The sequence below is a fragment of the Vulpes lagopus genome, chromosome 7, assembly GCF_018345385.1.
Source record: "Vulpes lagopus strain Blue_001 chromosome 7, ASM1834538v1, whole genome shotgun sequence".
Classification (NCBI taxonomy): domain Eukaryota; kingdom Metazoa; phylum Chordata; class Mammalia; order Carnivora; family Canidae; genus Vulpes; species Vulpes lagopus.
In genome coordinates this window covers 113,652,695-113,665,207 of record NC_054830.1, presented here as the reverse complement: position 1 = coordinate 113,665,207, position 12,513 = coordinate 113,652,695, and the positions used below count along the sequence as shown (strand labels likewise).

The window sequence follows — 12,513 nt, the reverse complement described above, 5'->3', positions numbered from 1 at the left end:
AACATTCAACCAACTGTACCACCCAGGCACCCCTGCATGCGATTTTAATTAAATCCTTTATTTTGAGATAAATACTGTGTACAGAAGTACACAGTTATTGACTTGTGTACTTCTGTAAAAATTCATATATATATATATATTACAAAGAAATTCCATGTATCCCATAACGAGTTTTCCCCAGTGGCAAAATCTTGCAAAAGTGTAGTTAAAACATCACAACCAGGATATTGACTTTTATGTATTCTACTGATCAATTCAGATTACCCCAGTTTTCCTTGAATTTATTTTTGTGTGTGGGTATGTGTGGGTAGGTACACACATGTGTATTTGGTTTCATGCAATTTTATCAATGTTGGACACTGAATTTTTAGTTTGTGGATTAGATGTAGCTACTTCCAAAGTACTACTGTTTTCATTAATCTTAGTAGTATTAAGAATATTATTTTATGCTCCTAACTTAATGTGACAGACATATATAGATGATATAAGGAAGAGCATATCTTATCATACGTAAACTAGATCTTTGCATTCAACAACATACTCAAGCTGTATCCTTTACATTTTTGTCATTCACTCTATGCTTATAGAATGATATATGAATATTTTCCCCAAACTTATTTCTTCTCTTTAATATTTAGAATTAGGTACAATATTTTTTAAGATTTTATTTTTAAGTAAGCATGTAAGATTTTGTTTTAAGTAACTCATTAGGGGGCTCAAACTCACAATCCTGAGACAAGAGTCACCTGCTCTACCAACCGAGCCAGGTAGGCACTCCAGGTACAGTTTTCATTATGGTATTATCACTAGAGAAGTGGAAAATACTTTAAGAACTTTATTTATTTATTATTTTCCCTTAATATTTGAAGATAATAATTGAGGGAAAATAATAGTGTTAATTTGAAAATTCACTGTTTTGCCTATACCTTCATATTTACTGGTTTTATAGAATAAAAAGAAAGATCATTAGGCATTTGCTTTAAAGGTAATAAGTCCCCATTTAGTTATGTAGTATTGTTTAAATCATAGAAAATATTTACAAATTTTCTTAGGTATACGTTTGCCATTATATTTTACACCACTTTAATGATTTATTATTTCTTTTTTGCTTTCATAAATTATTCTATTTTGCAAAGTCTGTACTTCATGGAACAGGAGTGTCTTTTTTCTACAAATTCTTCTTAATCTCATTTATAGGAAGAGATTCAAAGAGAATTTTCTAAGTTAGAACATCCTTTCTCTTAACAATAAATGAAGTGGCATAAGGAGAAAAAAGAAAATACACTAAATTAAAATAGCTTCTTTGCACAAATAAAGTAAGGAAATTTTCTCAACAGAGAAAAAAATTAATGTACCTATTTTCTTAATAGAGAACGTGAAAGATGTTCACGAACAGATGTCTAATAATGCCATGGACTCTAATTTCTCCTTCATTTCAACAGAGACTCCATAAAGACAATTCAGCCATTTAGTTCTTAGATGATAATCTGAGGTCAAATTATGGCTACACTGAGCATATTTGAATTATTTTTAAAGGAAAACTTATGGTCATTCTCAATTGCTCACTTATTCATCTACACTAATGATAGTAAAAACAAAAAATACAGTAATAATACTTATTATCTCTTATTAATAGCAGTTACTATATACCAATTACTCTTCTAAGTAATTTCTCTAATCCTTTGTAACTATTTCTATCCCATGTTTTTAAAAATCATTTATTTATTTGAGAGAAAGAGAGTGTGAGCTGGAGAGGGGCAAAGGAAGATGGAGAAAGAATCTCAAGCAGACTCCCCACTGAACGCAAAGCCCCACATGGCATTTGGTCCCAGGACCCTGAGATCATGACCTGAGCTGAAATATGGAGTTGGCCACTTAACTAAATACCCAGGCACCCCTCTGTTCTATTTTTTTAAACTTTCCTACTTTCTTTTTTTTTTTGAGATTTTATTTTTTTTAAGTAATCTCCTCACCTAACATGGCGTTCGAACTGAAAACCCTGAGATCAAGAGTTGCATATTCCCCTGACTCAACCAAACAGGTGACCCTAAGTTTTCCTACTTTCCATCTTTTCCATCCCTTACTGAGCTTTTCATGATGTCTCTTCTTTTCCTTTCCTTCTGATTTTGTTTTCATGTCTGTGATAGTTTGTTATTCTTTATTTCTTAGCTCTGTGAACTGACATTTCATTTCTCCATCACATCTCTGAGATATTTTATTTCTACTTTGTTATTTTCAAAGATAGAAGAAAGTGCTTATACTTTTAAAACACTTCCTTAAATGTTGCCCTCAGTTCCATGGCTTCTGTTTTTTGGTGGGGTCGAAGGGGGAGGGCAGAGGCTAGCTTTTCATGTGGCCTTTTTTTTTTTTTATAGAAACTTTGTGTTAATCTGTACTGTGTTCCTTTTCTTAGAAAACATACTTATCTCTGGAAAAATTACTCTTCCCTGGACAAGCCCTTCACCATAGATTTATTTTGGCAGAGAGGTTTGTTACGGTTTTAGGCTTGCTAATTTCCTTTATTATTTTTTTTTTCTGTAAAGATTTTACTTATTTGAGAAGGAGAAAGAGAGAGAGCACAGGAGCAGGGGGAGGGGTAAACTCCCCACTGATCAGGGAGCCAGATGTGGGGCTCAGTCCTAGGACCTGGAGATCATGACCTGAGCCCAAGGCAGATGCTTTACCAATCGAGCCATTATTTGGCCCTCCCAGATCTCAGCTCTTGCACCCATAGTTGTCTGCACAGAATACATTTTACATCCTACATTATCAGACTGTGTATTATTCCTGGTTATTTCTGTGGTTTTCTGTCCTTTGGGTCCTTTGCCCTGACATTGCTCTGTTTGGCCTTCTGTCCTCACTTGTTTCCAGATTACCCTGCTCAACCTCATCAGCTTTCGGAAAACATATGCATATTTTGATGACTATGTATGTATGTATTATTCCTGTCTTTTCATTTTAAAAGATGGAGTTTGCTGTATATTATTTTTAGCATTTGCTGTGTCTTTTAAAAATAGTCTTATGGAGGTATAATTTACATTCTACAGAAGTCTCCCCCGTAAATGTACATTTTAGTGGTATTTGGTGGTATTTAGTAAATTTATACAGTTGTACAATTAACAGATCTAGTTTTCAGAGCTTTGCATTGCCCCAAAAGCTATTTTGTGCCTGTTTGCAGTCAACTCCTTACTGTTTCTTTGAAGATTTAATTTCTAAAATGGAAGTCTCACCCAAATGGGTTGGAAATAGTTGAAGTACTGGAGTTTTTCGGGACACACTGATGTTAATTGCTGATGTGATTTTGTTGGTGTGAAATGATTTTTCCCTCCCAGTGTAATTCTCTGGAAGTAGCATGAAATCAATAGAAAGTTCTATAAAGAAGAAGTCCACCTATATTAGAGGTTCTGAGTTATTCAAACAAACTAATATAATCTTAAAAGTAAATTTTACACTGTTTCTTAAGACAATTTTGCCTCATTCAAAATTTAATGTGATAAGTAACAAAAACTGGCTACTTATTCCAGTTGTACTTGTGATCTCTTATATCTCACTTGACCCTTGTTAAATCACTTAACCCTCATGAATCCCAGTTTCCTGAAATTTCCACAATTAATTTATCTTTCTTAAAGTAAAATGTTGAGCTTTCTTGTTAGAATATGCCTTAAGGGGCACCTGGGTGGCTTAGTGGTTGAGCGTCTTCCTTTGGCTCACGTCCTGATCCTAGGGATCTAGGATTGAGTCCTACATCAAGCTTCCCGGAGGGAGCCTGCTTCTCCCTCTGCCTGTGTTTCTGCCTCTCTCTCTCTCTTTCTTCTGAATAATTTTTTTTAAAAAAGATGCTTTAATGGCATGTTTGATACATTGAGTGCATGTAGCCAAATTATAACTGTTTCCAAGCATTTCTAGAGATGATCAAAGATGAAGCAGGCCAAGGAAAGGGTGCCACTCTCCTTGGAAAACTCCTAGTGAAAAAGAACAGCCTCAGGAGGAGATTGGCAAATCCTTGAACTGTTACTTATGCACAGCTATCATTTACTGAGCATTATATATATATATATATAAATATAATATATATAAATATATATTTTATGGAGCAACATTTTTTAAAAAAGATTTATTTATTCATGAGAGACAGAAAGAGAGAGAGGCAGAGACATAGGCAGAGGGAGAAGCAGGCTCCCTACAAGGTGCCCAAAGCGGGACTCAATCCCAGGACCCTGGGATCACGACCTGAGCCAAAGGCAGGCACTCAACCACTGAGCCACCCAGGTGTCCCTTGGAGCAACATTTTAATATACATTGTGTTGGTTGGCATTTTCCCTTTTATAGATAAGGAGGCAGAGATTTAGACAGATTAGCCAAGAAATGGCTTAGAAATTGTGGGACCAGTACTCAAACCCAGATCAGGCTTACTCCATAGCCAAGCTCTTAAGCATTCTTACATTTATGCTGTATCCTTAGACCTCCCTACATTTAAAAATAGAAAAATTGGATATGTTCTATGCTTTTCCATGGAGAACGTGATATAAATGCAAGACATTTTCATTAGTGAACCTCCTGGGTTGTGTATGAATACACTATTTTCAAAGATTGCCCCATCACTATCTTTATCTATTTGTAATATTAAAGTTATCAAATTGTACAGTATTAATCACTTTAATAGCACTAAAAGAGCAAAATAAGTCAACTTTACAGTTTTATCTGAGCATTGTTTCCTGTTTAATTTAGTATCGTCCTTTTTTCTTAGTACTGTAAAGTATGCCTAAAGAAAGAATAGTTTCATATAGCCAATACCTTTCACAGATAGTATAATTAGTAGTTCATATGTGATCAGAAATATATTTTTTAACTTCTTGCATGCAAAGAAATAAAAATCTGGAAAATTATATAAAGTAAAATATTGAAAGCAATTTCAGGTAAAAAAATACCACTGCAAATTATGGATTAAATTTCATTTATCATCGAACAGATGTTAAAATAAAAATTAGTATGTATTTTGAAAAAAAAATTGGATGCAGTTGAACTATTGTGTCTTGAATCAAGTCCAAAATCCTTCTCTAAATATCTATTGTTATATTCTTCTGATAGTGATTTGAAAATGTGAGTATCTCAGTTGAAATACCAGAGATAAAGAATCTGCTATAGTATTGGTCTTATTCCATTAGAGTGACCTTCTTTAGGAAAACTTATGTGATTTATCTCCCTTCCTCTATGTCTCTCTCTTCTCCCCCTCGTCCCACCCCTCCACCCACGTATCCGCACATATTTATATACATACATATCAGGAAAACCTCCCTAATTCTCCATGTATGTTTATAATAGTTTCAAAATAAAATCTCCTGTTAATTGGAGTATAACAGACAAACATATCTTAAGTAACATTTCAGGGAATGTTCACAAATCGAATACCTACCTGGCACCATGACCTACATCAACAAATAGAATATTGACAGCACTTCAGAGCTCCCCACCCCCTTTCTTGAATTTTTTTTTAAGATTTTATTTATTTATTCGTGACAGACAGAGAGAGAGAGAGAGAGAGAGAGAGAGAGAGGCAGAGACACAGGCAGAGGGAGAAGCAGGCTTCATGCAGGGAGCCTGATGTGGGACTCGATCCTGAGTCTCCAGGATCACACCCCGGGCTGAAGGCGGCACTAAACTGCTGGGCCACTGGGGCTGCCCCCTTTCTTGAATTTTTATTACTATTCTAAAAGCTAATAGCATAAGTTAGCTTTACCTGTTTCTGAATTCCATGTAAACAGAATCAAACAAAATGTCTTCTTTTTATACAGATTGTTTCATGGTGAGATTTGTCCACATTGTACTATTTCAGTTATTTTAACTCATGTATTATTTACCATTATGTGAATACACATTTATTTATGCTACTCTTGATACACATTTGGGTTGTTTTCAGTTGGGTGTTTTTTGAATGATTCTGCTATGAAAATTCATATACATATATATTTTTAGGTGTATGTATGGATATATTTATATTGGGTATATATCTAAGTGTAGAAATATTCACTATGGGAATGTATATGGTCATTTTAGTTGATAAATTTTCCATAGTGGTTGAACCAAGTTATATTCTCATCACCCATGTATGAGTGTTGGATATCCTGGCACAGTATTATACATCTACATCTATCCATGTAGTTTTAGAATTCTTACAGATCAGTAATGTTACCACATTATGACTTTAAATTGCATTACCCTGATGATGAATGACCTACAGAATGTTCTTGTATGTTTATTGGGCATTTGCATATTCTCATTTGTGAAGTGCTCATTCAGGCCTGCCCCCCCCCCATTTTCAGCTGGGTTTGTCCTTCTTCCTCACTAATATGTGCAGGTTCATTGCATATTCTAGGTTTTAGACCTTTTTGGTAAACTCTGTTAAAGATATCTTCTCCCACTCTATAGTTTACCTTTTATAATCTCTTAATGATGATTTTGATGAAAAGTTATTAATTTTAATGTGGTCCAATTTATCAGTCCGTTTTTATGTCATATTTAAGAATTCTATAGCTAACCAAAAGTCATGCAGGTATTTTCTTATGTTAACTTTTAGAAATTTATTTTATTTTTTTACTTTTTATATTTATATCAACAGTCCATCTGGGTTGGATTGTTTTTGCAGGCAAGGGGAGGTACGGGGCCAGTTTTTACTTTTTTCTGCATGAATATCCAACTGACCTTGCATTGCTGATGGAAAAGACCCACCCTTTCTCTACTCTCCAGTATCTTATTTGTCATAAATCAAGTGATGTTGTAAGTAATGTGTAGGTTTATTTATGGATTATTTTGGTCCTTTGTTCTATTTGTTTAACCTGGTACCAGTATCATACTATCTAAATTTCTAAAGTTTTTAAATCATGATGTATCTTTTAAAATTTTTTATTTATTTATTTATTTATTTAGTTAGTTAGTTAGTTAGTTAGTTAGTTAGTTATGAGAGAGAGCATGAGCAGGGGGAAGGAAGAGGAAGAAAACGGAGAAGCAGGGATCCCTGGGTGGCGCAGCGGTTTGGCGCCTGCCTTTGGCCCAGGGCGTGATCCTGGAGACCCAGGATCGAATCCCATGTCAGGCTTCCGGTGCATGGAGCCTGCTTCTCCCTCTGCCTATGTCTCTGCCTCTCTCTCTCTCTCTCTGTGACTATCATAAATAAATTTAAAAAATTAAAAAAAATATTTAAAAAAATTATTAAAAAAAAAAAAAAGAAAGAAAACGGAGAAGCAATCTCCCTGCTGAGCAAGGAGCCCAATTTGGGGTTCGATCCCAGAACCCTGGGAAAATGACCTGAGCAAAGGCAGATGCTTAACTGACTAAGCCACCCAGGCACCTGTGGTATGTCTTTTTTTATATTAAATATACTGCTTCACAGTATATTTTAAGCAAACATTTGCAAATATAATCCAGCCATATATAAAGAGGATTAACTATCAGGATCATGATGGGTTTAGTCAGGGAATACAATGGTTATTTAGTGTTGGAAATTCAATTAGTAATTCACTGTAACAGGAAAAAAAAAAAGACATCACATAATCTTCTCAATGGATGCAGAAAAAAACCTTTGATCAACTTGAAGTGTCGTTCATGATAAAAGCTCTTAACAAATTAGAAATCAAAATGAGCTTACTTTGTGCCTTAAAGAGAGATATTGCAACTTCCTCTCTGTGTCTGGGATTGGAACAGGGTTGTGCTATACCACATTTTACTCAAGATCCTGGCCCAAAGTAAGGAAACTAACTCAGAATTGTTACTTCTCAGCTGACTTCTGAACAGTGGGAATCCCAAAAGACGAGAAGGGAAAGCTGCCAATCTAGAAGCTGGCACATTGTCATATCTAGTGTGGTATCTTAGCTCAAGTAGTGACAGAATCATGCAGACTCAAGAGAAAGGGGCATAGATCCCATCGCTCAAAGTGGGGAGTGTCAGAGAATCTATCACCACTGTTCGTCCATAAATTCTTATATGTTAGGGATGCCCAGGTTGAGCGCCTGCCTTTGGCTCAGGGTTTGGTCCCAGGATCCAGAATCATTGGGCTCTCTCTGCCTGTGTCTCTGCCTCTCTCTCTCTCTTTCTCTCTCTCTTTCTCTCTCTCTCATGAATAAATAAACTTTTAAAAATCTTTTTAAAAAAATCTTACATATTAGAAGCTAGTCATTTTTATAATAAAACTTGAGCTCTAACTTGATTGGGATAAACTGGAGCTCTAGCTTGATTGAATAGAAAATAGTCATTAATTTACTTCCTTGGGTGTTCCTAGGCTGTAGTCTGCTGCTTTTCAGCATGGGTGTTGTTGTGGAAAATTTTGTGACAACTTTCATTCTTTTCCTGCTTATAGCCGAAGTAGGTTTTGTTTATTTATTTTGTTCTTTTTTCTCTTGGCCTCATTGCACACAGATATATATCTGCCTTTACTATAAGAAAAATATGTCCCTCAGATATATTTTACATATGTAATCTTTAATATATGTCCATGTGTATTGCATATATATTCAAGCTTTTGAATGCATATAAATATATATAGTGATATATGTGTATGTATATATATATACACACAACGATTTGTATCTCCAAACTTTTTTTTTTTTAAGATTTATTTACTTATTTTAGAGAGAGAGAAAGCATGCATGAGCAAGGGGAGGGAAAAGGAGAGGTAGAGAGAGAATCTCAAGCACACTTCGTTGAGTGTAGAGGCCAATATGAGGGTCGATCCCACTACCCTGAGATCATGACCTGAGCCAAAATCAAGACTCAGATGCTTAACTGACTGAACCACCCAGGCATCCCTATATCTCCAAACTTTTAACCTCTCTTTTATGTTTCCATTATTTCACTAAATTTTCTCAAGTCTCTTCCTCCTATGTTTCCCACAAGTCTTTCTCTTGGTTCTTGTAATGTGACTGTCTTTCATTTTATTTATCTTCTTTAAGCCCATGTTTTATTTCTTTTATTTTATGCATACTGTATTTTCTTTTAATTTGTTTGACTTGTCTATAACTTTTACTTGCTTTGGATATGTGTTCTTAAATTTGTAATACTCTTTTCTTCCTGATTCATTGATATTCTTACAGATATCTCATGTTGCTGCTGTGCTGCTGGTAGTTCTCCTTCACTTCTTCCTCCTCCTCCTTTTCCATCTCCATTGGCATGTCTCTTGAATGGATGTGATGGAGGTTTCTTTATTGACAGACAGTGAAGGAAGAGTCAGCTGGCCTTTTCTTTGAAGTGTGATCTCATAACTCTCCATTTTTCCTCATTCTGTTTCTACCTGAGATAATGAACTTGGTCTAGACTAGTAGAGAAAGTTTCTGGCTCATAAGGATGTCAAGCATGTCTAATTTCAGACATGATCCTTTAGATAAGTAGTGTTGATCAATATAATTTCTGTTCTACCTTACCTTAACACGTACTTAATCTGTAAAGATTGCATATCAGAATGCTCAATAAAACTTACGTCTTCACTGGGTCTGTCATTCCAAGCTATACAGCAGAGTAAAGCCTCTATTTTGGGAAACCCATGCTCTATCCACCCTGCCTCTCCCTTGCAATGATCCCTTATGGGATTTGGAGTATATTCAATTCTTATTTTTTTATATTTTGGGTTGATTTCAAAAGGAATAGAGGGATAAAGATTCTTCAAAATATATGCTGGAGGTTACTGTGAAGTATTTGTGTATTACAGGAGGTTGGTTTGCAGTGTTTAAGCATATGAATTTAACATTTTAAGACTATTTTCATTTATTTTAAATGCCAATTTTACAAGTCATTTTTGTTAGGAAATATCATATAATGAATTTCTATTAAATATTTTCATTTAAATGCTTTCATTTATTGCTTTATTTCTTTTTAAATTTATTCTAATATCTTGATTTCTCTTACTTTTCAGATGCAGCAACTGTTCCATGAAAATTATGAACACAATCGGAAGGGTTACATCCAAGACCTTCACAATAGCAAAATCCATGCAGCCATAACACTCCACCCTAACAAACGGCCAGCCTACCAATACAGGCTTCATAATTACATGCTCAGCCGCAAAATTTCTGAACTTCGCTACCGCACTATCCAGCTCCACCGGGAGAGTGCTTTGATGAGTAAGCTTAGTAATAGTGAAGTGAGCAAAGAGGACCAGCAGCTGGGAGTGATGCCTTCTTTCAACCACTTCCAGCCTCGGGATAGAGATGAAGTGATAGAATGGGAGTTCCTAATGGGAAAACTCCTTTACTCAGCATCTGAGAACCAGCCTCCTCGGCAGAACATCAACAGCATCCTCAGAACAGCACTGGATGACACTGTCCTACAGGTGATGGAGATGATCAATGAAAATGCCAAAAGTAGAGGACGGCTCATTGACTTCAAGGAAATTCAGTATGGCTACCGCAGGGTTGATCCCATGCATGGAGTGGAGTACATTTTGGATTTACTCCTCTTATATAAAAGACACAAGGGGAGGAAACTAACCGTGCCAGTGAGACGTCATGCCTATCTTCAGCAGTTGTTCAGCAAGCCTTTCTTCAGAGAAACTGAAGAGCTAGATGTCAACAGTCTTGTGGAGAGTATTAACAGTGACACTCAGTCATTCTCCTTTATATCTAATTCCTTAAAGATACTGTCTTCTTTTCAGGGTGCCAAAGAAATGGAAGGGCACCATGAAAAGAAGATACACATTCTTGTTCCTCTTGTTGGAAGGTACGACATTTTCTTGAGATTCATGGACAACTTTGAAAAAACTTGTCTTATTCCAAAGCAGAACGTAAAGCTGGTCATCACCCTTTTCAGTAGGGATTCTGGCCAAGATTCCAACAAGCATATTGAGCTGATCAAAGAATATCAAAACAGGTACCCTAATGCAGAAATGACCTTGATCCCCATGAAGGGAGAGTTTTCCAGAGGTCTTGGTCTTGAAATGGCTTCTTCCCAGTTTGACAATGATACTTTGCTGCTATTTTGTGATGTTGACTTGATCTTCAGAGGAGACTTTCTCCAACGATGTAGAGACAATACTATTCAGGGACAACAGGTGTACTATCCCATCATCTTTAGCCAGTATGACCCAAAGGTAACCAATGGGGGAAATCCTCCCACTGATGATGACTTTGTCTTCTCAAAGAAGACAGGATTTTGGAGAGACTATGGATATGGAATTACCTGTATTTATAAAAGTGATCTTCTGGGGGCAGGTGGATTTGATACCTCAATACAAGGCTGGGGACTGGAAGATGTAGATCTCTATAATAAAGTCATTCTATCTGGCTTAAGGCCTTTCAGAAGCCAAGAAGTGGGAGTGGTGCATATTTTCCACCCAGTTCATTGTGACCCTAACTTGGATCCTAAGCAGTATAAAATGTGCTTAGGATCCAAGGCAAGTACTTTTGCCTCAACCATGCAACTGGCTGAACTCTGGTTGGAAAAACATTTGGGTGTCAGGTATAATCGAACTCTCTCCTGACAGTCCAGGCAACACATATTGCCTTTTTAAAGGGGAGTTTACCTCATTGTTGGTTGTTGTTATTTTTATTTTATTATTGTTATTTTTATTATTATAATTATTATTGTTATAATTTTATTTTGTTATCCTGGTCTTAAACTACTCTTGGTTGTCTTCCAAAGAGTGTTGACCTCAAGCAAGAAGAGTCTGCAGTTCACTGATATTTCAGATTTCTACTGAAGTCAATTATGTATACTTTTATCTATCTTTGTTTGAGATTGAGTTAAATCATGGCAATCAAATGACTTTTGAAGCTCATTCATCATAAGAGACAGCTTAGAAGAATGTTCTCTTGGGGCTTAAAGATGCAATATCGACTTTTATTTTGTTTGTTAAATTCAATGTGATGCAAATATTTACTGGTGAAAGGTACCACAAAAGTGCTTTATGCTTCCTATGGGGAAGGGACTCTGTAACATAAACTTGAGTTTTGTAATTTATACAAGGACTTAAATATATAGACAATAATTTTCTTCATCTTTAGAATTTTTAACGTAAATGAACACTTATGATTGTATGTTTATTTTTTAAAAAAAAGTTTTAAAAATTGAGGAGTTCTGTTCCACAGGCAACCGGTACTGGCTACCCTGGTCTTCTGACAATTATGTACTCCTCACAACTGTCTGCTATAAATGCGAACGAACTTTATTTTCTCAAGGAAATATGATTTAATTAATATTCATGTACATTTTAGAAGCTTTATGAAACAATGTCCTTCATTTGCTGGCAAGAAGAGAAAATATGACAGAACCTGGTGATTTATAATAAAACACAGGTATAACAGTAATCTTTTTCAAAAACCCTCAAGAGGTTGTGTTGTTTCCTTTCAATCATACCCGATGTATTTCTTGGCAGTCATACTCATCAAAATGTGCTTGCTCCACAGACTTGAAAGAGTCCATAAGGGATTATGGGCATACTGTTTGTATTATTATGATTTAAATCCTGGCTGTCACAACTGATGAAAACGAGTAGTTTCTTTAGTCAAAACTTTACATTCCAGGAGAAACATT

General features: G+C 35.6%; 1 protein-coding gene across 1 annotated transcript in view; it reads left to right on the top strand.

Moving 5' to 3' along the window:
• CHSY3 (chondroitin sulfate synthase 3) overlaps positions 1 to 12,287 on the top strand; it is a 266,058-nt gene extending 253,771 nt beyond the window's left edge. Inside the window, exon 3 of the mRNA XM_041764534.1 lies at positions 9,899 to 12,287. Coding sequence (XP_041620468.1) covers positions 9,899 to 11,461 — 1,563 coding nt within the window. The 3' untranslated portion in view covers positions 11,462 to 12,287. The remainder of the gene's footprint in view (positions 1 to 9,898) is intronic.
• The last annotated feature ends 226 nt before the right edge of the window (positions 12,288 to 12,513 follow it).